The 24,920-nt window shown below is 40.8% G+C and overlaps 1 protein-coding gene and 1 long non-coding RNA gene across 11 annotated transcripts in view; one reads left to right on the plus strand and one right to left on the minus strand.

The window, feature by feature from the left end:
- TIAM2 (TIAM Rac1 associated GEF 2) overlaps nucleotides 1-24,920 on the plus strand; it is a 175,718-nt gene that overhangs the window by 148,973 nt on the left and 1,825 nt on the right. For 7 of the 10 annotated variants that reach the window (XM_087773418.1, XM_087773417.1, XM_087773419.1 and 4 more), the window contains 10 exons: nucleotides 14,588-14,767; nucleotides 16,285-16,353; nucleotides 16,735-16,860; nucleotides 18,082-18,190; nucleotides 18,761-18,940; nucleotides 20,371-20,489; nucleotides 21,644-21,752; nucleotides 22,622-22,680; nucleotides 23,509-23,614; nucleotides 24,392-24,479. In XM_087773418.1, the coding sequence (XP_087629544.1) occupies nucleotides 14,588-14,767; nucleotides 16,285-16,353; nucleotides 16,735-16,860; nucleotides 18,082-18,190; nucleotides 18,761-18,940; nucleotides 20,371-20,489; nucleotides 21,644-21,752; nucleotides 22,622-22,680; nucleotides 23,509-23,614; nucleotides 24,392-24,479 (1,145 nt within the window). Of the gene's footprint in view, nucleotides 1-7,783; nucleotides 7,888-10,628; nucleotides 10,747-10,781; nucleotides 10,928-14,587; nucleotides 14,768-16,284; nucleotides 16,354-16,734; nucleotides 16,861-18,081; nucleotides 18,191-18,760; nucleotides 18,941-20,370; nucleotides 20,490-21,643; nucleotides 21,753-22,621; nucleotides 22,681-23,508; nucleotides 23,615-24,391; nucleotides 24,480-24,920 lie in introns of those variants that run through there. The other 3 variants (XM_087773421.1, XM_087773423.1, XM_087773422.1) reach the window with 3 other exon arrangements.
- Nucleotides 9,284-12,823, minus strand: LOC148053318 (uncharacterized). The gene is made up of 3 exons (XR_015707973.1): nucleotides 12,343-12,823; nucleotides 11,531-11,697; nucleotides 9,284-9,991 (listed from the first exon to the last, which is right to left on the minus strand). It is a non-coding gene; the product is annotated as an uncharacterized LOC148053318 (long non-coding RNA).

Below are 24,920 nucleotides of genomic sequence, written 5' to 3' on the forward strand. Positions count from 1 at the left end.
CTACACACTACAGAGAGAGAAAACTAACTTTTTTCCTTGGGAATACCATTCTTAATGCAATGAACAGAAATTATGGTTAAAAATCCCTGAACACCTTTCCCTAGCATGGGCTGCTTTAGATTAGCTCAACCACTCCTCTGCTGCTGTTTGACAACCATGTTCACTTTCCCTCCGTCTGGTGAGGAAATGAAGGACTCGCAACGAATCTGGTCAGCAGAGTGCATGGCACCTTTGGCAAACACAGACCTGCATCTCCTGCAGGATGGAGCATTTTCATCAAATGCTTTCAGCTTTTTATGAGGGGCAGGTCCGTATAATGGCCCTACTTGAAATGTCCATATTTATAGATATAAGGGAAAAAAGAAAGTAGAAAAAATATGCACTTGTGCATTTCAGAAGTCTGCTTTTGGATGGTGGGGTTCCCTATGTAATGTCAAATCATCCTTCCAGTGCTTTTGAAGCTTGTGTATTCTGTTTATTGTGATGCCAATTGTGGACAATCCTCCATTTGCCAGAGAGGAGCTTTTGCAAGTGCAGTGGGAAGTAGATGTTTCCATGAACTCTGAGTGTCTGGTACCATGGTGGGAAATCTGGTTTTTGGTCTTCCTGCATACAGTCCCGCTTCTTGTGCTCAAGGAGACAACGTGCAAACGTGCCTAACTCGGCTAACTGTTGAGGTTGTTCTTCCAACCCATCTAAAGTGTGTGTGCAATTGAGCAGCTGGTTTGCATGTCAGATGGTGCCCGACTGGTGTGAATGCAGAGACTGAGCCTGGGTCAGAAAGCAAACCCATTTTCCCACTTCTGCGTCATTCAACTACCACAACAAGTTTCCCAAAACAGTGCTTTCAACAGGTGCAAAATACATATGTCATGATTTCAAAAAGGAAATCCTTGTGTTACCTATTAGCTGATTTCACACAGCTATTTCTGTAATAAAAATCAGCGCATGTTGTAAAGAGTTGGCTGCATGTGTGGTTTTGGCCTCTTGTATATACAGCATAGCCATATACTGAAGGGGTGGTTTTCATAAGTTGAAGAAATTAATATTTTGACTTCAAACTGTCTAAAACTGATTTTGAAACCACTTCATTAGAAGTAGCACTAAAGCCATCAACTTCTCATGCAGGCAGAGTAATTTAAGGGTAAAAATCCTGAGGTACAATATGCATTCAGGTCTAGGTTCCTGAATGAAAGAGTGTGTATCCTGTTGCTAGTCTGAATGCTCAATTGTTAAAGAAAAAAGTGTGGTTCGATTTATGGGAGAGGAAGGGGGCAAGTGCAACAGTTGCCATGGAATACTAGAGGTGAAAACAGTTAGTAATCGTTTCTCTCGTAGTCCAATCCCAGCAGAAAATGAATACAATTGTTAAATGTTTATGGATGATTTGAATGGTATTTTATATTCCAGAAGAAAGCAAGTGGATGCTAGGAATGATGTATTCCTCTGATTTGTTACCTAGAAAACATGGTAAAAGCATGTGATCTGTAGCATATATGCTGTGGGATAGTTCAGGGCACCATTATTCAAAACACACCCAACAGCCTTCTATTGGCGCTGTCAGTAAATGAAATCCTATATATTCAGTTGTGGTGGTTCATTTATTTATTTTGATCTGGTGATGACATTCATTCACTCTCAGAGATGAGATAGGGATCATCAGTCTGAATGTGTGTATATAAGCAGTGGAAGATTGTCTTTTAGTGGGTAAATGTCAAGAAATGTTTATTCTTCCCCACCAAAGTTAAACAGTTTCCTAGTATGACTTTTCAGTGAGAAAGTTAATGATTTACCAAAATATACTGACTTAGAAGGAAGATTTGCAATAATATGGTGCATAAAACATAAGAACTGACAAGTACAAATCGTGTTTTGATTACATTTAGGATGGTGTGGCAGTGTGTGTATGTATGTTCACGTGTATCTGGTAGATTTCAGAGCCATATTTCTCTCCATTTGGTATAAGTGGCATCCTTTCTTGCTAGTATGCGAGTGACCCCTACCCCCAAAACATCCCCAAAGAAACATGAACATTGAAATACAACTGTGGGAAATCTAAAAAAAAAAAAAAAAAAAAAAGAAAGTGTGTGTGGAGTAATTTTGTTAAGCAAAGACTTTAAAAATCAAAAATCTTGGAAGGCGAACATTATTACTAATCAAGTAAACACCAACTCTTGAGCTACATTGAAAGAAAGCGAAGCAGAAATGTCCAGAAGCTCAACGGAGGTCTCTCTGGGAAAAGTAAAATAAGAGGAAGAAAAAACTACTGGTATGCCCATATGGCCCCAAACCTATTTCTTGCATGGAGGCAATTCCAGTTAAATGATGTTCATGGTGATAGCTTCTCATTAGCTCTATTTTGCATTGCCCAGACAGTTCCCATTTGCACAGCATGTCATTAATTGCAGGAGAGCTGCCTGCCTGAAGGTTTACTCAGCATCCATAGGACATTAAGGATCTTTCCTTTATTTTAATCGTGAGAACTTCTCTTCAGCAGTTGATGAGATCCAAAAGCTTGGGGAGTAGTCCACAATTAACATCCTTTTTTTTCTGTTCTTCATAGGAAGGGGATTAACAATGTAGTACTCTCCAAATCATGTATACTTCTCTGCAATCCTAGTGTCATTTCCTTCCAGATGTGAGGTGCATTTAGGGAGTCTTAAGAGCTAACATGGGAAAATAGCATGTTCCTCAGCAGTGGTTTTCCTTGATTCAGTTGTGCCTGGAGGGGACAGTTGTGCATCGAAAGCATGACAGAAGCCCGTGGGGAGCTCTGCTAATTATTGTGCTTCCCTTGCAGACAGCCCAGTCTGCGGTGAGCCCAACCAGAGTTGCTGGCTCCAGCAGTGTGGAGCCGTGGCCAGACCCCTGCTGTCATCATGTGCCTTTTGAGAAGGATATCCGTGATATAAGTGAAATTGTAGCCTGTTAGAAGTCTGTAAGAGTTTTGCTAATTAATTTAGGTTTCAGTATTTTATTCCATCCCTCAGGGAAGGCACCAAAACTGATGGACTAGGTTACAGAAGGCTTGCTGTAAACCTACTGGTATGTGCTTGCTGCTGACCCCAGTCCTGGATTTCACTTTGTTGCCTTGATCCTGCAATTCTTTAAATGCAGCAGAGCCACCCTATGGATGGCCCAAAATTCAAATACATCGGTTGCCTGTCTTGGCTAACATAGTGAGGAGCCTAGAAACATAAAGCTTAAAATGTGAAAGGTGCTATATCTATAGTGAACCTGCACCCAGACATTAGGTCAAGCTCTGGATGGAGACCTGTGTGCATAGTTACTGGTGGGGAGTCGCAAGAACGGCAAGAAAGAAGAGCAAAGGGAGACTGTGCAGTTCTTGCATGCAGAAGTGTGAACTCGTGTTGCTCTGTTTTGTCCTATTACATTCGGTCGCTGGGGTTTGGCAGGAAGATGGTATTTGTTGTCTTTCCTCTGACTGAAGGAAACATCCTCTCAAAATTACTGTGACAGTTGTCGGTGTTAAATGTGCAGATGGTTTTGATGGGGAGAGGAAATTGTGTTGTGTTGATGCTTGCAAATGAAAGAAGCTGGTGGGAGATAACTTATAATATAGCTTTTCTTTGTAGTCTTCGGGGAAAAATCCACGAGGTTTACCAGCAGGTGAAGAGAGAAGCGTATGACAACAGTCCTGGTTCATTGCAACAGGATATGGTTAGCAGCGGCTCTGGAGACGCTTGTGACTTCACCGATGAAGGGCAGGAAGCTGCCTTGGAGTCCACCACCCTGGGCCTCCAAAGGCAACCCCAGTCACCTGCAGCGCAGGATATGACGGCAGCATTTCACTTGAAATCAAAGGCAAAGATATCTAATCACGCTTCTGACAGACTCAGGGAACTGGGTAACCTCTCTGTCAGCTGTAGATTATTTGGTGGGTTTTTTTTTAAGATGGAGATACTGTTCAGTTACAGCGCTGACAATAACATACGTGTTTTTTCCTTACGATGCAGAAGCATTTAAGCACAATTTTAGTGCATGCCAAGGTATGTGATGTGCCCAGCAGTTACCCACAGGACACAAAGTCACTTCGAAGTCACACAAAGTTGCAGTACAGGATTTCAGACAAATACTGCGTCCTGGGTACCATCGTACACTTCAGTGAGGCTTTGATTTCTATTTTGTGCTGTCGGGAACATGTAAGGCCAAAGGTAGACCTGAAATGCCAAAACTGAAAAAATCTGCTACCTGCAGCAGATTCTGCAAAATCAAAGATAACAGGAAGGAAAGAAGGAAGGAGGAGGAGAATTAAAAAAAGTAAGGAGTCAGTTCAGTCAGATACACAGGGAAGTTCCAACAGATTTTCATGTTTTGTTACCTGTTATCCATAGCACTGTGTGCCTCTGTCTCTACTTGTTAACATACTGTGGGCAGACATAGACCTTCACTCACATGGAGATTATTTCCTTCTGAGACAGCAAAATCCTTCTGTAGTCCCTAAACAAAAACCCACTGAAACCAGGGGAGACGGTGATGTGGAGTTCAAGGGGTCTGCATTTGTCTTTACGGGGGGGTTATTGCATCTTTTAACATTTGAAATGCAGTATGCCTGCTACTAACAAGAGATAAGGGTCACCCTCTCTACCTCTAAAGAAGGTGCAGTGCAAAAATATATTGTGGAAGATGAATGCAACTGCAAAGATAATGTCTTGGTGGTTGCCATAGTTTCTAATTCAGCACTTGAGAAAAGTTTCTGCATTCAGCACAAAACACTTTGGGTGAGAATGTTACAAACAGTATTTAAGATGCTTGAAATTAAAAATTAAACAAGAATTCATTTTAAACATTTGCAATGTTAACTATTTTTTTTAGAACTGGAATTAAAGCAAATGTCTTCACTGTCGTCAATTATGCTTCAAAAAAACATTTTGAAGGCATTTTAAAAACATGTTATTAAGATAATAAGCGTGATAGAAAAATATTCAGAAAAGTCGTCCACCCACATTTATAAAAAGTAAAAAACTAGGCCCCTTCTAGATCACTGAGAGATCTGGAGACTAGCTGAATTAAGCATGAGCTTGTAATGCTTAGAGACCACTAATATCACAGAGCTCCTCTTTAGTCCAGGGTGTGTATGTACATATTGTATATTTTTATATGTGTGTGTGTGTATTATACACACACATACATATACATATGTATATATACATATGCGCGCACACACACACTTATATATAAAAAATACATGTTGTGTATACAAATTCTGCTTCTGCTTCATAGTCCAGACTGATGTTTTAAAGCAGCCCACGAGTGCTCAGAATTGTCCCGGAGGCAAGCCGCCGTTTCCTTTCATTCAAAGTACATACAGACAGAGCAAAATTAGCCTTTTACCTTCATGCATTAAGGGCAAAAGCAGGATGGGAAACAAACTTGATGCAGATAAGCGCACCTAGACATATCAGGACAATAGAGGGAAGCCTGTGTTATGAAGGATGTTACTGTTACGGTAACTGTCAAGCCTGGTGCCACTAAAATGGAAAGATGAAAACCAGATGTCTGTAAAGGGAATGTGTGTTACTCAAAGCACACAGGAACAAACAACAAGGCTATGTCATTTTTCCAATGATCTTGAAAGTATTTCAAGTTGATTGATTATTTTACATGTAAATTTTACGTAGGAGACATAGTCTTGAAGAGGGCTTGAGTGTTTGTTGCGTGCTTCTAGAGAAGAAGAAAGGCTAAAGAAAATGCTTTCATTAATTTGGTTTCTTCTAGTTTGTGCTTTTCACTTTTTTGATTTATCCAAGTCCCTCAATAGGAGTTGGAAGTATTACTAAAACATCGTTGTTTTTTTTCTAATGAATACACATTAAAAAAAAAATCTGTTAATTGGTAACATCTTTTAGCTGGCATATGGCTAGCTAATAGCTCAGGCTTAATTAGCAAATCTGGGGAAGAATAACTTCCTAATATGGAATTAAAAAGGCCTGTCATTGTTTTTCATGAAGATGGATGATATTGTTTAGACCTGAAATTTAGCAGCCTTTTTTTTTCAGTGGATGAGCTGTGTTTTAACACCTATCTATTACAAAAACAGAGCTTGAAATTGCCACGAGTCATGCTGACAGAAAGTGGAGAAACAGTACCTTTCCAGAAAGTATAGTTATACACTTAATAAATGTGGATCTGGTGACCTGACCTGTGTTATTTTTTCAATGCCATATGCAGTACCGTAAACATTTAATTTCCACAGACTAGTGATTTTATTTTTTTTTTCTCTTCAACCTTGGTCTGCGGATCCCTGGGGTCTATGGACTGCTGCAGAGGCAACCACTAATGGTGGATAAGTAGCCTTGTACATGCTACACAGTAGTCCATATACTTGAATTTTTAAGCCAGGCTGTGCGTCCATTGAAAAATGAAATGTTAGGGAGCAGGCAAAACCTCTCTTGCTCCCTTGAGACCATTCCCTCAGTTTTCTGTTATATAGTCTTCTCAGCCGGTGAATCTAATATCTGTGTCCAAAAGAAAGGGCACAGTCCATCAGCTATCAAGAGTTTCCTACTGCTGTGCTGCATTCTGTGAGCCTTATCAGCAGCATGTTGTTTCAGGGATCCAGCATCCTTGTTCCTCTGATAGGCGGCCGCTTGGCAGCTGAGCTGCAGGGTTTGGCAAATGCTGAGCTGTCAAGTTGCGCTAATGATTTGGAAAGAGAGGGATGTAAGTTTAATTGCAGTAATTAAAGGAGAGGGTTGCGTTATTCCCTTGCTCGTACGAAGGTGAATATCCTTGAAACCTCTGAAGCAGCACACTCATAACCAAGGATATAGATACCAAGGCTTGGTGTATCATTTGGGTTCAAGAAAAGGGTTTGCTAGAGAGCGAGACGGGGTGGCAAGGGCAGTGTTGAATGAAGCCTTATAGCTCGACATCATTGCACCCTAACAGCGCTGTGATAGAGGGAACATGGGAGTTACTGTGCTTTATTATGCCGCTGGTATAGTTCTCCTTTTATTAATGAATTGCTCGTTAGTCTTGTAACTCTTCAGCTCAGCAGTGTCATGTCCTATAATGTTTTATTTAAAGTTACATTGTTTTTAGAATAACCTAGCTGTAGACCTGATTGGTTGTGTGGGGACTTTTACTTCCAAGCCTGAATTTATTACTAAGCACAGTTTAAATTTCTTTTTATTGATGTAATTACAACTAAAAAGTTCAAACAAAGGACAAGCACAATTATGTAAAGAAATCATCCAGAGAGCTGTTATTTTTCATTTTGTCATTGTAAGAGCATTTGTATGCCACACCATTTAGTGGCACATACCCTTGACAGAGCATCAGTACCTTTGATAATTCACACTGACCTTCAGGGCAGTCAGCACCCTCTAGATATTTTTAGGTATTTGGCTAATTTTCTCAAAGCACCTGATGTTGTGTTTATGCAGTAAATTTCACGAGCGCAGAGGCAGGTACATTTCTGGGGAGATAAAACCCATCTTCCCTTGCCATAACTGCACTTTGTCCTGCATTCGCTACATCAAGCTATTTATAAAAAAATCTTCTCATCTGGCACGTTTTCCCTGCATATGTAGTAATAAAGGGAGGCATGGCAGGTCTGTTTGTGCTCTCATATGCTGCTTAGCCCCGTTACACTGGGACATGGACAGCGTCTCTGATTTTCCTTAGTCGGCACGAAAGAGAAACTTGTGCAGCTGAGCTCAGAGAGAAGGTGTGTTCGTGGGAGGTCGCAACATCCGTGGCTTCCTTCCGAGGGGCCTTTTCCTTTGGCAAAGTTTGTATTCACAAGCCACAATGCCCGCCTTCAGGAGGAGTAAAACCAGAGCTAAGAGTTTAGCCTTGGCTCGCAAAACGCAGCAGCAGGCAGCAGCAGCGTACGGCTCCCTGCACAGGATGTTTTCTGTGGTGAGTTCTGCAGCGGCGTGGGTTACGCTGTGGGGGGGTGCTGCTTAATTAGGCTAAGGTAGGTGACGGGGCTACACCAGCGTGCCAGGCTGTCTGCGCTTGATAAGTAGCGGCTGTCCCAGCATTAATAATCAAATAATGGATTCTGGTAACATGTAGTTGGTGGGTGAGTTTATACCAGTACGCTGCATGGGAAAAGGTTTGGGCTTTTTGAAGTTCAGGGGGAGGGAAGGGTGGGTTGGTTGCGTGCACCGTTTGCTGCCAGGCTCAAGCAAATAGTTATTTCTTGCATCTGTCAGAGAAAGGACTAAGTCATGATGCAGATTTTGACAGAAGTGGGATGGTTTTAACAGGATTCTTCAGGGAAATTTGGAAATAACTGCAGCATGAATGTTTCAACTATTTCTCTGGTTTTTGACAAATACTTTTTCCTCCTTGTTTCCACTATCCTAAATTAAGAGCTACAATCAAGGTACTGCTGGGGGAATATAAGAAGGCTGTAAATATATGACACAGGTGATAGAAAAATACATGAGCCTTATGCATTAAAAATTGACAACATCAGGATAAGGACATGGGGAAGGAAAGAATCACAATAATTTCACAAGATCAGGGTTTGGGAAAATTTGCATTTTGTGCTTTAATATTACCTGACAAGTGTTTCCTTTTTGTGACCCAGGCTGTCAGAGTTCCTCTCTCTTTGTTTTCCTGATGCTCTCACCTTTACATTTTGTATGGTCAGGATTTAACATTCCGCGATGGAAATTACTTCTGTTTTGCCTTTGACTTTGGTATGCGTTGGGTCAGATGACTTTGGAGACTGATTTTAGAGAAGCTGAGCACAGCATCTATGAACTCAGTGGGAGCTGCTGGTCCTTGGGACCTGGTTCATGCAGGCTCTCGGGCCCAGATCCCTTCTGCGTGCCTTGGTTTATAACTAGCGTTTCAGTCAAGTACCTAAGTCACCAGCAGTTCTTCCTCTATACCCAAGGAGAAAGATGGGCATCTCTCTCTGTGGCAAGTGAGAGGGAAGATTTGCCACTATGCAGTTCATATAAATAGCTCAGGCACCATGTCAGGTAGGTTGCATCTTAGCTGTTTTACACAGCTGTGTGTTCATCCTTCTTTCAGGCCTTGACCTGTGCTGCCAGGAAAGAGTTACTAGGTCATCAACGCTTCTTCTTACTGTACTTGTGATTTCCAAATGAGGTTGGTGACACCTACTTGCATTACCAGAACAGGCTGACTTTGCTAACGTAAATCTCCCTGAAATTGGAAATTTCTGACTCAAAGACAAAAGGTCATTGTTAAATCGTCCCCTGTTGTCTGATCTGGTAGTGTCTGGTAGGGCAGCTTTTCATAATGCGGCATAGAGGGGTTGCTTCTCCCTCCTTAAAGCATAACTCTAACCATGCTTGGCTTATTGCTACGAAGGACCCATGTGGGCACTTTTAAAAAAATACCTTTCCTTTAGCAATGTTTTAAACATTTTAATTAAAAGACATGCAGGAGAAACAGCAAAACAAAACAAAGCCCTAAAATTTCAGCAGTGTCAGTGAGGAACAGTTTCATGTTCTGAGTGGCCTTGAAGTTGGGGAAAAAAAGGGGAAGGACCAGAAGATAAGTGATGACTGAGGCTACTGCTTTGTTTTAGCTTCTGTTGCCCAAAGCTGAGCAGCGGTCTTGCCCAGATACCTGTGGAGAAAATCCCACAAGGTGGTCAACTCTGCTGACATTTTTGAGTCTTAGTAAGCAATTTAGAGGAGTGCATATACTGTATTGGTGTGTAACATAAGGCAACTTTTTTCAGTGGTCTTTGAGGCCTGCAACTTTCTAGCCTTTTACATTGCTTGGTTACAAAGTACTTCCCATTCTGAGGATGACAGAGATGCCTGTAGGGTGATGGACCCACGAAAAAATGACGGCTGTTAGGGCTGCCTTTGTTCTGGAGAGAAGCATCTTCTAACACAAAGGAAAAGTGATGGACATCTCCAAAAGCTTTCCTTTTTCACAGAATGAGGGATGTAGAGAGGTCTCTGGCCAGTTCATTTCTCAAAATCCCGTGTAATTGTATTTCTTCTGCTGACTGGTACATTCAGTCTTCCTGGAAATACATACATCAGGCAGAACTGAGCTGTTAGCGGTTCATTTTTAGAGAGTACAAGACTAATCTGTTTCTGCAGGATGTTTTCTGAGCATACTTCCTCTTTGGATAAGGAATTCAAAGGATTGATGATCACTCCGTAAATGCGGTCAGTGGTACAGGAATCTGAAAACTCATCAAAGGACATGCATGGTTTTAACCCTCCCAAGGAGTCTTTCTTAGGCTGTAGAGTTTTCTAAGCCTTCTCAAAATATTCCTTTCCATCACTTTTTCAAACAAACCCCAACGACTGACAGATTACAGGAGGTGTATAAATGGGGGTAAAATAAACAGCAGTGAGCAGAGACACCGTAACACTAATTGACCTTGTGCAGCATTTATGGTCAATCAGTATCATTCAGTAGAAAGTCACAGGGTAGCCATGAAATTGTTGTGCTAATGCTTAACCACTGCTGATTAATGTCTTCTGCTCTCTCCGCGATTAATTTTATGGAGATTTTTAACTCTGGTGGGGATAGCACAGCCTCAAATGATGATAGCCTTGTCTGCAAGGAGCAAAAGAAAATTTGTAAGAGGTTCCTTGTAAGAGTATCCTTTTGTTCAGTTTAAAGGAATAATCTTTAATATTTCTTATCAGGTGTATTATTGAAAATGGGATGTGCTTCATCTCCATCTGACAAGCTGAGCAGCACTGTGGTGGTTGACACATATGGGTCAAGCTGACAATTATGTGGACTGGAACTCCATCTTCTAAGGTTACTGTGAGCAATCCTCACTCTCAGGGAACACTCCCTGCACAAGGATGTGAGACCTAACAATGAGTCGCAAACATGCAGGGATGAAAAAAAAGTTTCTCAAGGCTGCTTCCACACATCCTTCAGTTTTCTTAGAGGCCGAGAGAGTATGGGGCAGGATGCTGCTTCTCCTGCCTGCCAGGTCTGTAGAAGGGTTTACACAGCTTTGTGGGAAAATCTGTGAAAATGGCCAATAAAACAGTACAGTGCTGCTTAACTTCATTCTCCCTGGAATGCAAGTATTTGTTTTTTCTGTTAACTGTTCATAAGCATCAGTTGTCTTTCCCAACTCTGATATTCAAATCTAGCTAGCACTGTTAGTCTAAATTTTTGGATTTTTAGCCTCATCTGTCTGCTGTTCAGTGCCAAAGGTAAGCTGATGCTGCTTGCAGTCTCCTATAAATGTTGCTGAAAGTGGCATACATAAGCTCAAGTGGTGGATTTTGGAGCAAGTTTTTTGATTCCACTGTATGCTCTCCTCAGCTTTTCTCTGCACGCTTGCAGCCTTGTTCACAGTCAGTCATCTGGGCTTTTCATCAACTTAAATGTTTTTATTCTGATGAGCTGCACACTGTAAACGTTGGCATGAATAATTTTTTTACCATTTGCTAAGTACAGTCAGTCTTGGCCTTGTGCAAATAAAAGCTGTGTGCTTAAGGAGTTTACCAGATGTATCTGAGGTCAAGTCTGCCTGTGTTAGCTGTTGCAATGTCATTGTCAGAACAAATTCAGGGTTAATTCCTACCTTAATTCAAGGTTACGGTGAGCGTATGTAGTGTCAACTTGGGGCTCCTCTTGAGACTTCTTGGTTTAAGGGCACTGGACTGCCAAACTCTGCTTTGACATCCAGAATGCCCAGGTGACATTGAAATCCCAGCTGCAATCAGTAACAGGGCAGAGGCTAGCCCTCTCCTGCGCACACAAAAATGATAGAAAAGAGATGTTCTTAGGGGTTGTTACTAGAGCCTTTCTAGAAAAGATCTATTTTAAGCAGCAAAAGTAATAAAGAGCAGGACATTGTTTAGTGTGGGAGACGGAAAGTAGCATCCAGAGCAGTGTGGAAAAAAGATGGAGATCCCGACCTCGGTGATAAGGGAGTTTTGGGAAGAAATATGAAGTAAGAATAGCTTTTATTCCTCTCTATTTATGTGTTATGAAGTTTATGATGAGTACTGGGCCCTTGGTCCAGAACCTAATGCACACTTCGTGGTTTCACTGGCAAAATGGGTTCCCACATCTTCTATGGTTTGTGCAATGTGTAGGAGTGAATGTGAAGTACTTCTGTCCTGTGACCAAGTAGCATTTCATGCTTGCTTTGACCCAAAAGTAAATCCCACAGTGGACACAGAGTGAGAATCGGGTCTGGATATTGTCTCCCATAAAGGGAAGGACAGAGAGCAGCAAAGCTGTGGGAAGGGACCAGAGCCTACAAACAGCACTGCAGGACAAGGGCAATATTTTTAATGCCAGACTTGCAAACACAAAGTGCTTACATGTTCAGGAACATACTGAAGTTTATAAAGATCACTGCTTGTCAGCAGTATGGCTGAGAGATACCTTAGAGTAATCCTGTGCCTTGGGCCTGGACCAGTTATGCGGAACAATTTCTGACACCAAAATTGTGTTGCTCAGGTGCTCAAATAGTATTTATGTTGAGGAGCATCATCTATTTCCATATGCTTTCGTATCCAGTGGTTCTTGGTGGAAGATGCAGCTCTGGCCCCAAAACTGAAGGGGATGGAGGACATAGCATGTTCTCCAGTCTGCCTGCCCTATGTGCAAAGGTGGTTGAGGAGGAATAGAGGACTTCCAACTCCTCCTTGTAAAACTGTGCCTGACGATGATGTTTATGACTCGCTTTCAATAGGCTGTCTCATATCCTTGATCTAGTGTCCTTGATCAGGCATCAGGTTGATGTAAATCAAGCTGCCCACGCGCACTTTGAGCTGTAGAGAGCATAAAATCTGAGTCATTCTGATACAAATACAAAACTTTCTGACATCAGAAACAAAGAAAACAAAACTCAAGTACTTTGGCATTCAGCTGTTTAGAAGTTGTTTTACAATACACACACCCCCCCCCCCCCCCATTTCCTAAATTGAGTTGAGATTTATTTCCAAAACACCAATTAATTTTCGTGGCACAGACTGACTGTGATTTTTAAATGTATTCCATCAGTGTGCAGCTGTAATTCCAACAAACACCATTCAATTTACCTTGCATTTTGTTGGGTCCTAATAAACTATAAAACTATAAAATGTATCTAAATTTCATAGTCCTGCAAGCTGTCATTATAAGGGATTGTGGAAGATGGTTGCACATATTAGTGAGGAAAGTAACTTAATTTTCTTTAGTGTGGTGGCATTGCTCAAAACTGGGGGCTGGGAAGCTACAGAGTAATATAGACTATATGGTAAATATTTGACATTTTAACATTTATTTCCATCATATAAGTGTGAGGGATGTACCTGTGTTTTGTCACATGAATGGCTGAGGTTTAATATTGCTAGTGCATTTAGCCTCCACCTTACAGAAGGCTTTGTATAACTCAGTTCAGTTTCAGAATAACTTTTGCATTTGGTCATTTCATGCCCTAGTATGCTGGTGAACTTAGCTACACAGATAATCAATGGTGAATCAAGAGATCCAAAACGACCACTTGAAACAGTGTGTGGAATAAATTAGCACAGATTAAGACAGTTCTGAAATGCACTCATGTCCTGATTTCTTCACTGAAGCAAGACTTCCACTTGAAATAAGGCAGCATTCATGTAGTCCTCATTTGAATGCATTCACTAAATAGAAGATAATATATGGCACAGCATATGCAACTGTTTGGTATCTTAGAGAGTGTCTGAAAAACAGAAGCGCTGCGGAAGAATTGTTTCAGGTAGTATAAAGATGTGGACACCAACAGCTGTTAAGGTAGAATTGGGTAATGGTAGTGATATTCTAGCTTTCAGGAAAACGTCATATAAGAAAGAGAATTCAAATTAAGCATTAAAGATTATTGCCTGCAAAAGTTGCTCTTGGATATTAGTGATGGTCATGCAAGAGCGAACTGCACAACCATTTCATAGTGTCAGAAAAATCTCTTTCTCTTCCATCTTGGCATTATAAGATTAACTGTTGTTGTTCCAACTCCAATTCCTACTTTGCTTTAAAATTTTCTGGTTTTTTTCATGTTTATCATTCTGTTAAAGAATCTCAAAGATTTAGGTTTCCATTTGCCGTTTTTGAAAGCAAAAGATCTTGATACATAGTTGTTTCCTTGGAGAGAAAGTATCTAAGCATCTTTTGACAACCCAAGACATTGGAATCCTAACCCTCAGCTCCAAGTCTCATTGTTTGAAAAAAACACACAACACAATATAGGAAGCAGATGACAAATAAAACAGTTATTCTGGATGCTTAAAAGGTCTTTATCTATTAATTCTTTCTATTTTGATGCAGTGAGTGTTGCAAAATAAGAGAGATGGAAAACTGGGATGCTAGTGTCATAAGAATCAAAGTGTATGTTATATCTGAGTGCTCTCTCATCTTTTGCATCCCACAAGCTTGTATCTGAAGACTGAAAATAATTTGCACTGGAAAATCACTAGAAAATCTTCATTTCATTTCACTGCTGTGATCTGGATCCGCTATAAATTGAAGCTGTCAGGATACATATTTGACAAAAATCAATGGCATGCTCTGGCCCCCAAATTTGGAACAAGAGCAAAATTTGAGGAATTTAAAAACAGTTGTCGTACAGCTTGTATTCTAAAACACTGGCGCTTATCTCTTCCTTCTCATTTAACAGAGCGCAGAACAGATCAGCGCGTTGTGCCGAAACTTCCAAGAAGTCCAGGCAAGCAGTATGGAAGGACAGAAGGACAACCAGGATGCACCTCCACGGCCACTGGCTCGCCACCTTTCCGATGCAGATAGATTGAGGAAAGTCATCCAAGAACTTATGGACACTGAGAAATCTTATGTCAAGGTAAAAAAAAAAAAATCTGGCTAGCTACAGCCTTCTTTTTGAAGCTAACCGTGATTTGTGGATGGTCTTTACATATTTCATACTTAACTTTACATAACTAACCCTCTACAAGAGCCGTAACCTACAGAGTCCGCTTATCTAATTGTTCTGTTGTTTTCAGTGGGCTTGCTCCTGTAACAGAGGCTGTAGGATTTGTTCTAGTAGCTTTAGTTCTAGTCGATTTATATTTATATTGGAGAGTGGTAGTTTGTGGGGAGTAGATACCTGCAATATTTGAACATTGGTGTTTTCCAGGGAATGCTTCCATAGTTTTCAAAATGAAAATAAATCTGGTAGAAGAAGAATAGATTCTCCTACAAATTGGAAAAAATAAGTTTAATTGTGGAGAATAGTGCATCATTATTTTTGAATCAGCAAAGCTAAAAGGCACAACTCCAGTTGGTTGTAGCATCACACATATGTTATTTCTCCTTTGACCGATTAGTCCAGAATTTGTTAGATATATGTCTCTTCTTTTTATAAACCCCAAATTCATGTGACTGGATGCCAAAAGAAACATGAAAGCATTGATTTCATTGACCTTCAGCAAGGAGGAATCATCTACTTTACTTGATCTCAAAACCCATACTTACACATACGAGTACTTGCTGCAGTAATGCACATGGAAAAGAAGAGAAAATGCTTTCAGTGTGTTGTTGTTAGTATATCCACCAAGACACTAATAGAGACATATGCTGTAAAGCTTGAGGAAGTTTTACAGAACACGGATGCCCATGTATGTCCAGCTGATGTTTCTTATAGAGGAATCACTTGAAGAAAGGCATTACCATGGAGGTCACTGATGTGTGAAATTTTGCACCAGGGAAAATCCTGGCAGGTTGCACATACTCGTTATGGCGTTCTCAGGGAGATGCTCGTTATTCCTTCTCCATAAGAATTTCTGCCATTTCTTTTCTCAGGGTCGGAGAGCCCTGCAGTGGGCCCCAGCCCTGCCGTCATGCTTTGGTGTGGGATAGTAAGTCTTCAAAAGTGGCACTAATTCTTTGAAGAAATTACTGCAAAAGCCCTTGATCACATCCCCCCTGACAACAAAACTGAACACTTCAATACCTAATAGGATTTTAAAATGCGTCTTTCTGAATATTACTACTGATGTTTAAATGAGTGGCTACTTATGGCTTATCTAACATGCATGAGCAAAACATTTGATGCTGTTCATATACATGGACTCTTTAGAAAGCCATCATCTGTAACATTTTCTCCTCATGCTATACTAAAATATAATTTGTTATAATCAAATTGTAAAGCCTTAAGGATGAAACAGAAATATTATGCTGAAATCGATTTGTGTCTACTTTAGCAATCACTTTAGTGCTAACAATACGCAGGTGATTTTGTTGTAGAAAAGGAATTGTACCTCTAGTTCATTTGCAAAAATTACCCCTATCCCACAGTTGTCGTATAAAGAACAATTTCGAACTGTTACATAAAAAGTGAACGAATTGTCTTTCTTGCAGGACTTGAGCTGCCTCTTCGAGCTATACTTGGAGCCCCTTCAAAATGAAACCTTCCTTACCCAGGATGAGGTGAGAGAATAACTGAAAGATGTGCTTTTCTTTCTTTCATGGGTTAAGACCTTGGCACTTGGGTTTTTCATTGCTGAGAGCATGACAGAAAAAGCAAACAATGAAGATAACAATAGGAATTACACCAGTCAGCGCCTTTCTGTCTGGTGCATGCGTCACTTCTTTTTTTCAAGGGTAATTGTTCTTCTGACTTAACTGCTAAGAAATCTTAGATTTTTTTTGTAAGGATTTTTTTATAAAACCCGTTTGAAAAGTATTAACGAAGATGTTCATAAGCCTTTGCAACCTCTTTGTGTGTCACATCTCCTTAGTGGACTGTTTTTGCAAGACCACAGTTAGATGCATGGAGTTCTGTACTTCATAGCCTGATGTTTTTCACAGATGGAGTCCTTGTTTGGCAGTCTGCCAGAAATGCTGGATTTCCAGAAGGTGTTTTTGGAGACCCTTGAAGATGGAATATCTTCTTCCTCAGATTTTAATACACTGGAAACACCATCCCAGTTCCGGGTAAATATTTGGTCATTTAATACCTTGCAGTGTGCCTGGAAATGTTTGTGGAAATCTGGCTTTAAGAACTTACATTTAAGTTTCGTATGGTTGCTTTTATGTTTGAAGCTTTACTTTGGATTATGACACCTATTCAGCAGTAAAAGATAAGTGCTATTTTTCACGGTTTTATCATCCTCTTTCCCATGGCAGAGGATGCAACATGGAAGATGCAGAGTAGGTTTTGAGTATGCTGTAAACGAGCGATGCTTATGATGCGGAACTCCTTTGTAGAAAGGTTATTGTCACTCTGCTGAATTCTGCCCTGCCTTGTGCTCCTCCCCGCTGTGCCCAGTTCACCCGCTACAGACTGGGAGCTTTTCCCGTTAAATGCCGCATGAGTTGCTCCAAGAAGAGGACCTGCAAAGTGTAAATGGCTGTAGACTGTGTCACAGTGGCACCACCTGGTACTTGCCCCAGCTGGAGGAATTAGGTTCCCCAAGGATGGAGCAGACTCTCACAGGACTGGGCGAGACTGCTGGCAGGTCTCCCAGACACTTGCTGCCTTTCATGGAGCAAACAGTGATTAAAAAGAGGGGAGAGGGCTGCTCTCCTCCTCCTCCTTCGCCTCTTCTGCCTCCCCCTCCTCCTCCCTCACTACTCCTCTTTCTTTGCTTTGCTTCGGGAAGCATTTTTCTAAAAACATCTCCCTTGTGATTCAGTCCCTCCCACATCTTCCCAACCACCGCTTCATCTAAGAACATCAGAGGTGCCCTGTAATTACCACCTGCCTGAAAGAAGGGAAAACAGTTGGAAAGCAATCCTTTGTGTTTGTTTTACACTGTCCCTTCTGGCTTTGGCACTTTTATGCCTTGCTTCCTATTGCTCATGTTTTTTCCCAGCACAACATACCCTGTTACATGTCTGTTGATTTTGGTTCCTGTGCTGCCTGGAAGATACAGTAAGACAGAATGGCTGCAGTGGTGTTACCTGCTCAGGGAGAACAGATAAAATTGCAGGCTTTGCCTAAATAGGCTGAACTCTAAACCCAGAGAAATAGAGAAACATGACAGAGCTACTACTAGTAGTATATTCATGGTTTTTACATATATATACATAAAAAATATAGCATATGTATAGAAAGATAGCAGATAATCACACTGTTGAGCCTCTGTGTTATGTGCCTGAACATTTATTTAGGATTCTAGTAATGAATTAATATTTTGATTGTGTTGATTTCAGAAACTGCTGTTTTCCCTTGGAGGCTCCTTTCTGTATTATGCTGACCACTTTAAACTGTACAGTGGCTTCTGTGCAAACCACATCAAAGTTCAGAAAGTTCTCGAGAGAGGTAATTTATTGTCTTCATTATTGTAATTCATTTGCATGAACTTAAACTGCAGTGAACTACCCGAACAAATCTCATCAACTTGCAGAGAATATGGGTACAAAGCAAGGACTAATCGGCTATCTTTCAATAGGAATAGCTAAGATCTGCTGAAGCATTGTATAGAACTGAAGGGATAAGATTCCTTTTGTAACATCCAGGCAGCAGCCTGAATAGCTACAGAAACATCTTCCACAAGTTTGTGCCGTCTGCAGATCCAGCTCATACTCAAAAAAGCAGGAACAAATGGTAGAATAAGTTAGGAATGACTTCTTCTGCCATCCACTGCAGTGCAGTGGAAAAACCACACTGAGGAATAATCTCACCTTGATATAATTGCTCTCTTAGCCCTTATGTATGTTATTTAATGCAGGAAATGATTGTGAAACGAATAGTGTAAACTACTTTGTAAACCATCAGTTGAAAAGGGTGAGGCTTTTGGTGCTGGTTACGAGTAGCAATTCTGTGCTTTCAAATTATTGTAGGTTCTATAACTTCCATGTTCAACTGACCAACTCTTTCATTTACATCTAGCCAAAACAGATAGTGCCTTTAAGGCCTTTCTGGATGCTCGGAATCCCACAAAGCAACACTCTTCTACACTGGAGTCGTATCTCATAAAGCCTGTTCAGAGAGTGCTGAAATATCCTCTGCTTTTAAAAGAGCTGGTGTCTCTGACAGACAACGAGAGTGAGGAGCACTATCATTTGACAGGTAACTTCTTCCTTTCTTCTACAGGAATGAATATGAGTTAAGTTTTATTTCCAGCCCTTTCTGAAGCTGCAGGCAGCCATTCTGGTAGATAGCACAGAACTTGTCAAAACCTAGAGAGAATTCTCTCTGTCTCCTTAGAAAGAATAAGTAGCTTTTTCCTGCTTTTAGCAAAAAGTCATACTTGGTATGTCCAAGTCCCTTGGAGAAGTAGATATACCCAGGATTTGCCATGGCAAATAGGCCCGGGATCTTTCTCCTCAGTTCTTGCACAGGAGCATGTCAGGTCATAGTGTTGCGTTTTTTTCCCCCACTTGGGAAACACTGACCAAAGCTCCATCTTGTGGTTATTACTCAGTTCTTGCAATGTGTCAAAGTTTAAGAATACCACAGAAGGAAATTCTACTTGTTTGAGGTTTGGATGGGACTCTTTCTTGCGTAGAAGAGATCTGTGTGAAAGCTTTGCAGTCTTCCCATGTAGAAAGACTTGTCTGTCTAACATATATTAGAGTTGATTGCTTTCTAGGCTGTTGATTGCTTTTCTAGGCTCAGATAAGTGGGCCATCACCCTAGCAAATTCCAGTTCAGGTCTGTCAGCACCTGGTGGATGAAAGTCTAGAGATTTATTTTACGGAATGATTGTCATTTTAACAAAATAGATTCAGGCAAAATACATTGTCAGCAAAAAGTCATGAGGCTGTTACTGACTTCAAAGGGAGCTTCTAATATTTGCCCTTGCTCATGCAACCAAGCTGGGGGTGACTTACTTGCAGGTCAGGATGGATGCCAAACTTCTAAAAGGCTGCACCGTTAAGAGCTGGCAGGACGGGAGAGACTAAGTGCCCGTCTCCAGCTCCTTTCTGAATTAACACAAAAGTCTAATGAAATCTAATGAAGCGTCATTCTTGCTTAGAAAACAAGATGTAAACAAAACCTGGCCACCAGCATTTAATTTCATGGATACAATCCATGAGGAACTTGTACAACCTAGCGCTGTATTTCTTTGTCTCTTCTGTGGCGAGCCAAATGCAATTTGTTTCTATTAAATCTCATCAGATGACTTATCCTAGTATGGGTGTAGATTACTTTAGAGGTCCTAGTGGCCCTATATATACAAGATGCAAAACCTAACCGCGTGTACTATCATGTTGATAAGAATATTCATACATCTGGGGGCTTATCACTGGAATGCTTGTTACAGCCTTTTCCAGCACGTAAGACACCAGACAAGCATTGTTCGCTTACTCTGATTAGGAAGCATACCTTCTACTGTTGCTATGAGAAAGCACTGATATAAAGCTAGAATTCTGTTCAGCAAACCTTGGGAACACTGCATCGTTTTGCCTGCGTCAAGTGGAATTCAATAAAAAATGTCGTGTTTAGAAAATACAATCGAATTACGTAGCTGTCTATGAAATTTTTAAACCTTATAGAAGCACTAAAGGCAATGGAAAAAGTAGCAAGTCACATCAACGAGATGCAGAAGATATATGAAGATTATGGCACTGTATTTGACCAACTGGTTGCAGATCAAAGTGGAACAGAGAAGGAGGTAAGAGAAGGAACAACACGTTTTATTCACACCTGAAGCATTATCCCACTTGCCATTGGGTGTTTTATCTCTTCCTGGGGTAGTTTTGGGAACTCATTTGTGCTGGGCTTCCTCCATTCTCCTTTAATATTTTGACTTCTGTTTCATATCTGCCTGTCAAGTTTCTTTTTGTCAGTAGGTTACGGTAAAATTTTCAGACAGCTGCCAGAGCCGCCTTCTGGACTGACAGGAATTGCAAGCAGGAGTAGACATAATTCTCAGCAGGAAAAATGTTCCTCTTCGCAAATGTTGCAGAGATTATCCATGCCCCAAGGCATTCAGATTTTATGCTATAGAGTTCTTAAGATATTTTTTCACCCGTATAAATGAAAATAGCAATTTGAGGGATTTCACATTAAGGTCTGTTATTCTCATTCTCTACGCTTCCAGTGCTGAAGCATCCATGGGTATTTGTTGGAGCAAAACCCGCATTAGTTAGACTGTGTGCACGCATCTCCCAGAACTGGGGCAGCAAGGTCTCAACGTAGCTATTTACATCAAACGATTACTGAGCAGATCAAATCTGTAAAGGTGAAGATCAGATATGAGAAATGCCATCTGGGTTGTTTTATTTCCTCCTAGTAAAAGCTAAATCGCCCCCGTTGGCTACCTTGTTTCCCTTCATTTATGGGGAAACAAAACTTGACAGCCTCGGAGGTTCTTCACAGTGTTACGTTGTGTCCCACAGAAGAAAGCAGCCTCAGAGTACAAGACCTCCATTAATTCTGCCATTGGCAGTGTCATTAATACTAATTACTCTATAGAAATTAAAGATACTTACAGCTAATAAATCAGCCAGTTCACAACTGGCTATATGTAAGTGACAGACAGATCATCAGATCAACTTGATATTCTTCTAAGTTATTAATAGTAAGAACTTCTGTCCAGCTTCCATAACTTAGGGGCTATTATTTTTTATAGCTGTTACCTATTTTAAAAAGGGGATTACTCACACTTTTCCTGCCGTTCTGTATATGCAGTAAATACAGAAAACGTAGATCCTGGAAGTCATTGATGTGTGCTCATTAACGTTTTACTCACATATGTGGATTGCAGCACTGATGCATATATTTATACTATTTATTTATATTATCTATTGTTATAATTTAATACAGGTGACAGAGCTTTCAATGGGAGAACTTCTGATGTACTCTACAGTTTCCTGGCTGAATCCTTTCCCATCACTGGGCAAAGCAAGAAAAGACCTTGAACTTACAGTGTTTGGTAAGTCATCTAAATCTCAAGTGATCAAATCTGAAGATTACCACATTAAGTCTTCTCAGAAGATGAAAGCCACCATCTCCTTTCCCTGTAGCCACGTGATATCTAGGGTAGACTTACATCTGAAAAAAACACATATTTACATTTCATAATATGAGAAAGTTTCCATTCATTTGTTTGCTGTTGCTGTTTGCTCTGTGAGCCAACCTCAGCTGCTCTCCCACCTGTATGTAAACTATGGAAATTAGGGATTTTCAAGAGAAGATATTCTCTTTCGAACAATCTGCTAAACCAAGCCTTCAAAGGAGGCTGGTAGGAAAATGGTGATTTATTCTACTCTTAGGAATTTAGGCTAACCTCTGCTTTACAGCTACTGCATCGAAATCCCCATCCAGATTATTTTAACCTGAGAAATTAATGTGGAAATGAAAGCATACTTAGAACAGAGAACAGACTTAGTGTCCTTTTTCACAGCCCTCTCTTGCTCTAGGTCCTTCAGTTGAAAACACCCACCAATTACAAAAAGAAAATCTGAACCTTTACATCTAACGTACATCTGCTGTATTTGTTTATGTGAAGACTGCTTCACATACCAGGAGACAGGCTGCTGGTAGTTTCAGAATAAAGGTGCAGAATGGCGTCATCCTAAATGTTCAGAACAAAATCTGAGGAAAAAATACTGCCATTGCATGAACAAGTGTAGGATGAAAAACCCAGTTGTCGTCTTAATACAGAGCAGGTGCTTTTCAGTCAGTGTGCTTATCTCATCTTTCACATTCCTGTGACTACAATCATCAGCTTCTCCAAGATAATATTTTCATTGAATATTACACCTGTAATTAACAGTTTTCCTTTTTTCCCTTCCTTTTTAGTTTTTAAGAGGGCAGTAATACTGGTGTATAAGGAGAACTACAAACTGAAAAAGAAAATGGTAAGTCTGGTATCAGTGGAGGTGGTGAGATCACATTGCAGTGTGAGATGGACCATACCGGTGTTGAAGGGGGAGTGACTGCGCTGAAATGCCACCTTCCCTCACTAGGCTGGAATTCTAGCCATCACAGCTAAAACAAATGCTCAGTATCTGTGTAGCAATAAATACTTTTTGTTAGTTAGTAAGCAGCAGCATCTTCTCTGTGCGAGCCCCGTGTTAGTTCCATCAGGTGGAACATGAAATGTTGCCATGTGGGAATTACTAATTCTTCCAGATGGCATTTATGATGGCCTACCTTAACGTCGTGTGTAGGTTAAAGACCTGTGTATAGACCCTTGACCACCCTGCAAGGAAAGGACAAGGGACATTATAAACATAACCTCCTCTGTCCCCATTTACAAAACTGGAATGCTGAACTCAAGTAGCAAGTTGTATATCCCGAGTACCGGTGGTGAGGTACTGCACCATGCTTATCGTAACAGATGGAGGGGCTCTAAAGTAGCAGCAGCAGGTACATGATTAATGTATTCTGCTAATCAACAGTCTGCGGGTTCCTTCATGGGAAACTTGTTCCCTAGTAGTACTTATATGCAAAGTATTATTTTTATCCATTAAAAAGAAATGCTTTTAAAAGTTGAAGCAATTACAAATTCCAAAGGTTGTGTCTGTCACCATTTCAACTACATTTACAAGCCCATATTAGAGTACTGAAGGAAAAAGTCTAATGAGTTTAGTTTCTCTTCAGAGGCAGGTCTTTTAAGAGTAACACAAAAAAACCCCACTTTTTTTACTTCTTAGAAATAACCCTTGTTGTGTTTCTTTTTGCAGCCTACTAATGTTCGTGCTGCACATAATTATGGTGACTTGGATCCATTTAAATTTCGTTGGCTGATTCCTTTATCTGCTCTTCAAGTTCGACTGGGGAACACAGCAGGTAACTCCCTTCCACTGAATACTTTAGGACTGAATGCTTTCCTGGGATTCTGTAATATTGCTTCTTCCATATGTCTTTCTGGAGCCTCTGGAAACAGGCAGGTGTAGAGAAAATAGTATCTGCTGTTGTCTTTACCCTCAGGGGGTACGTGCTTGATACATTAACAGACTTTAATTCATTTGGTATGTTGGCTTCTTCCGTGAGTTCAGTAAGATGCAACGTGATGTGAAGGGATGACAGACTGGAAATCCCCAATGAAAAGTCATCATGAACAGGAAGCTGATTTACCCTGGCTGACGTCCTGCTGGTGCCCTTATGCTGTGTGTCTGCTGAGCCTTGCTTTTTTTTCAAATGCGAGAAAGCCGACTGTGTCATTTGTGGTAGTAGAGGGCTGTGCTTTCGGTTACCCTTTGAGTTGATCTTGATGATCCTCTCCAGGTCTACAAACACGGAAAAGCGTCACTAGGTGTTTAGAGCAAATGCTTTGCGCACCTGGGAGAAGGCCTTCGAAGGCTGGGAGGCAGCGGGAGGCAGTTAAGAATGGGGGAAAGCAGCTCTCCAAGAGAGAAGGGCAGGCATCAAAGTCAGCACTGGGCTGCTACAACAGGAGAGTTCAGGGGACTTTCCCTTGGGTGCCATCTCGGGTGAGATCTTCTGTGGATCCCCCCATTGCTATGTTAACACTGTCTTCAGGAGAAGAGGAGCTCTACAGTGTTCTTTTTCATGCCGAAGGTTTTGTGAAATGTATACAAAAGTAACGTTTTCTTCCATGCACAGGAACAGAGAACAGCTGTATCTGGGAACTGATTCACACGAAGTCAGAACTAGAAGGCAGGCCAGAAACAATTTTTCAGTTGTGCAGCAGGTAAGCTTCACATGGAGGTTGTATTTGACAAAGCACATTAATGGAATTAAAAAAATAAAAGATTTTCCCCTGTGTGACCTTTGCATCAGCACTTCTAATGCGGCTCTCACTCTTTGAATCCAGGCGCTCGGCCAGTGTTTAACTGCATAAAGGGTAACAATTTGAAATGGGAGGGAATTTGGCACAGTGACCCAATGTCAGAAATCTCCACAGACGTATGATCATAAGTTCTGGTACAACGTTGGCAAAGTAACTTGATTGATTTTATCAGACTCTCAATTAGCAGAAATTACCTTCCGATAAAGACCACTTAAGGGGTGATCCCTTGGTACAGAAATTACCTTTCAGGCTGTTTTTCTAAGGGGAAGTAACCAAGATCTCAAAACACAAAGTGTGTGAAATGCCCAACAACACATAAAGATGTTAGCTGCAAAACCACCA

This window comes from Nipponia nippon, unplaced genomic scaffold, assembly GCF_047370975.1.
Source record: "Nipponia nippon isolate SJK-2023a ecotype South Korea unplaced genomic scaffold, ASM4737097v1 scaffold_4, whole genome shotgun sequence".
In the NCBI taxonomy this organism is placed as follows: domain Eukaryota; kingdom Metazoa; phylum Chordata; class Aves; order Pelecaniformes; family Threskiornithidae; genus Nipponia; species Nipponia nippon.